Raw genomic sequence first — 2,476 nt, forward strand, 5'->3', positions numbered from 1 at the left:
GAGGTCAGCAGGAGGTCAGCCAGAGGTCAGCCGGAGGTCAGCCAGAGGTCAGCAGGAGGTCAGCCGGAGGTCAGCCAGAGGTCAGCCAGAGGTCAGCCGGCGGGTGTCGGTACCTCCAGCAGCAGCAGACCGGCCGTCAGCCCGGCCACCAGCAGCAGGTTCTTCTGGGCCCACAGGACGATCCGCTGCAGGCAGCCGGCCGTGAAGATGTGCTGCCGGGCCGCCGCTTCCTGCTGCTGCTGCAGGCCGTAGCCACACATGGTGTTCAGCACCGTCTGCAGGGGCAGGAGACAGAGAGGCTGTGGACAGAACCCACTGCTGGTCAGCAGGACGTCCACATGACTCACAGCGTCCAGCAGGGGGCGCAGCTCCTGCTGGTCACAGGGCATGAAGTGTGTTTATCTTTGTTCCTACTGAATAAAGTCATTTACTCGACATCAGCTGATCAACATGGAACAACATCAATGTGCTGCTGGGCGGAGCAGCATCAGCGTCTCCATGTTGACCTGTAACCTGTTTCTATGGCTGCAGTCACAGCACACTACCGCCACCTGCTGGACAGGAAGTTATCACATTTAAACTAGATCATTATCATCTTTATACAGTTTATGACGTCATAACGCTGGAAAAGTTTTCCCCTCCGTGACAGCAATGCGCTTCCAGGGTGTTTTCCGTCCGGGTTTGGACTCTGAGCCTCACAACCGGAACCGGAACCGGCCCAGCACACCTTGTGGTAATGCGCATGCGCACATCGATGCTACGTTTCTTATAACGCCGTCATACCTGCAGAAGCCTCATTTTGTGTGTTTTATTTCTGGGATGTTTACGGTAAATAAAAACAATTAAAATAATAAAAATCTCGTTATTCCAGAAAGATGTTCTGCTTGTTGCTCCGGTCAGCATCCAGCGTCATTTATGTTATTTTAGGACAAATTCCTGCAGTTTTCTAAAGAAATATTAAAATATTAAAACGGTAGATTATCTGCAGTCCAACAGTATTTATAGTAATAATGACGCTAAACGGGACGAATGTCTGTTTACAGTTTGGTAACAATATTGGAAACAGCAAAAGTCATTTATGTTCATATGTTTGATATTAATAGCAGCTTAATTAAATAACATTTACCGTAAACTTTTGAGAAACAAAACACGGATTTAGAAGAAATCTGCTGAGTAAGCAGTGACGTAACATCGATGTGCGCATGACCATCAGGTGCTGGACTTACCGTATGACGGATGGACAGGAGGACAGATGGACAGGACAGATGGACAGGACACCGGTCCTCTGTGAAATTCTGCCCAAAGCCAACAAACACGTTTCCAACACGTTGTGTGTATTTTTCTCTATTTGCCAAAGTTATGAGGGGGAACAGATTATCTCACCTGCCTGAAATAATCCGTTCTCCTCCAAACAGCGTTGAACGGGAAACAGGTCAGGAAATGTCTAATTGTCAATGATTGTTATGTGAGATAATATGATTGAGCCTCCAAAAATCTGTCACATTTTTCATCATAACGGGATTTTCCACAAAGTCTGCATATCATCCCTCAGGAAGTCTTTATTGTTTGAGTCCTGCTATCAGCAGCTTCCATCCTCATGTCAGCGATGAAAAATCATGAATACACACAACGTGTTGGAAACAACTGTCAGGTTTACGATGAAAGACCTCGTTTATTTATTTATTTTACCATTTTGTTAGTTGCCCATTAAACTGGAAGTTACAACCTTGACATGATTATATGAGTTGTTTTATCGATAAATCGATCAGAAGCGCCGTGGAAATGGTCGGATCCTCTGCAGTGCGCGCTCCCGACACAAGGGGGCAGAATTTCATGCAGGACTGGGTCCAGCGGGTCTGACCTGGTTCTGCAGGTGGACGCAGCAGGAGAAGGGGACGCCGCAGACCTCCAGGCTGGGGTTGCTGTCGGAACACTCGAAGTAGACGTTACGGGACCAGTCCTGGTAGTTTTCCACGCCGCAGCACTGGAGCTGGAACACAGCAGCTCTCCGTTAAATCCACGCCGCTCTTAAAGCTGCTTTGGTCATCCAGCTCACCTTCTTCTGGACAAAGTCGATGGCGTTCTCCAGGTCCCGATCCTCCCTGTAGCGGACGACGGCCTTCATCATCAGCGTCTCCGTCCTCTCCATCACCTGAACAGCATCAGAGTTCACACCGGATCTCTGGCGTTCTGCATTCTGCTCGCGGTGTTCTGTTACCAGGTCGGTAAAAACGTAAGTCACGGCTCCAGCAGCGACTTGCAGAATCAGAACCACAGCCAGGATGGACAGGAACTGCAGGAGGAAGCAGAGATGAAGATACATCAACAGGAAACCAACCAGAAAATTATGTAAAATATTAAATTGGTGCTTAAGAGTCAGATATAATCTGAAATGAAGTTGGAGCTTTAGCATTAGCTTCCTCTAGCTACCATTCAGGTATATTGCTTTAGCATTAGCTTCCTCTAGCTACCATTC

General features: G+C 47.9%; 1 protein-coding gene across 5 annotated transcripts in view; it reads right to left on the reverse strand.

The window, feature by feature from the left end:
• Positions 1-64: 64 nt before the first annotated feature.
• The window catches only part of LOC103463216 (tetraspanin-33), a 4,306-nt gene continuing 1,894 nt past the window's right edge, over positions 65-2,476 (reverse strand). For 3 of the 5 annotated variants that reach the window (XM_017304320.1, XM_017304319.1, XM_017304318.1), the window contains 3 exons: positions 2,057-2,293; positions 1,862-1,990; positions 65-275 (listed from right to left, as the gene is read on the reverse strand). In XM_017304320.1, coding sequence (XP_017159809.1) covers positions 93-275; positions 1,862-1,990; positions 2,057-2,293 — 549 coding nt within the window. In that variant the 3' untranslated portion in view covers positions 65-92. Of the gene's footprint in view, positions 276-1,861; positions 1,991-2,056; positions 2,472-2,476 lie in introns of all 5 variants that reach the window. The other 2 variants (XM_008406453.2, XM_017304321.1) reach the window with 2 other exon arrangements.

The sequence above is a fragment of the Poecilia reticulata genome, linkage group LG4 (genome assembly GCF_000633615.1).
Source record: "Poecilia reticulata strain Guanapo linkage group LG4, Guppy_female_1.0+MT, whole genome shotgun sequence".
In the NCBI taxonomy this organism is placed as follows: domain Eukaryota; kingdom Metazoa; phylum Chordata; class Actinopteri; order Cyprinodontiformes; family Poeciliidae; genus Poecilia; species Poecilia reticulata.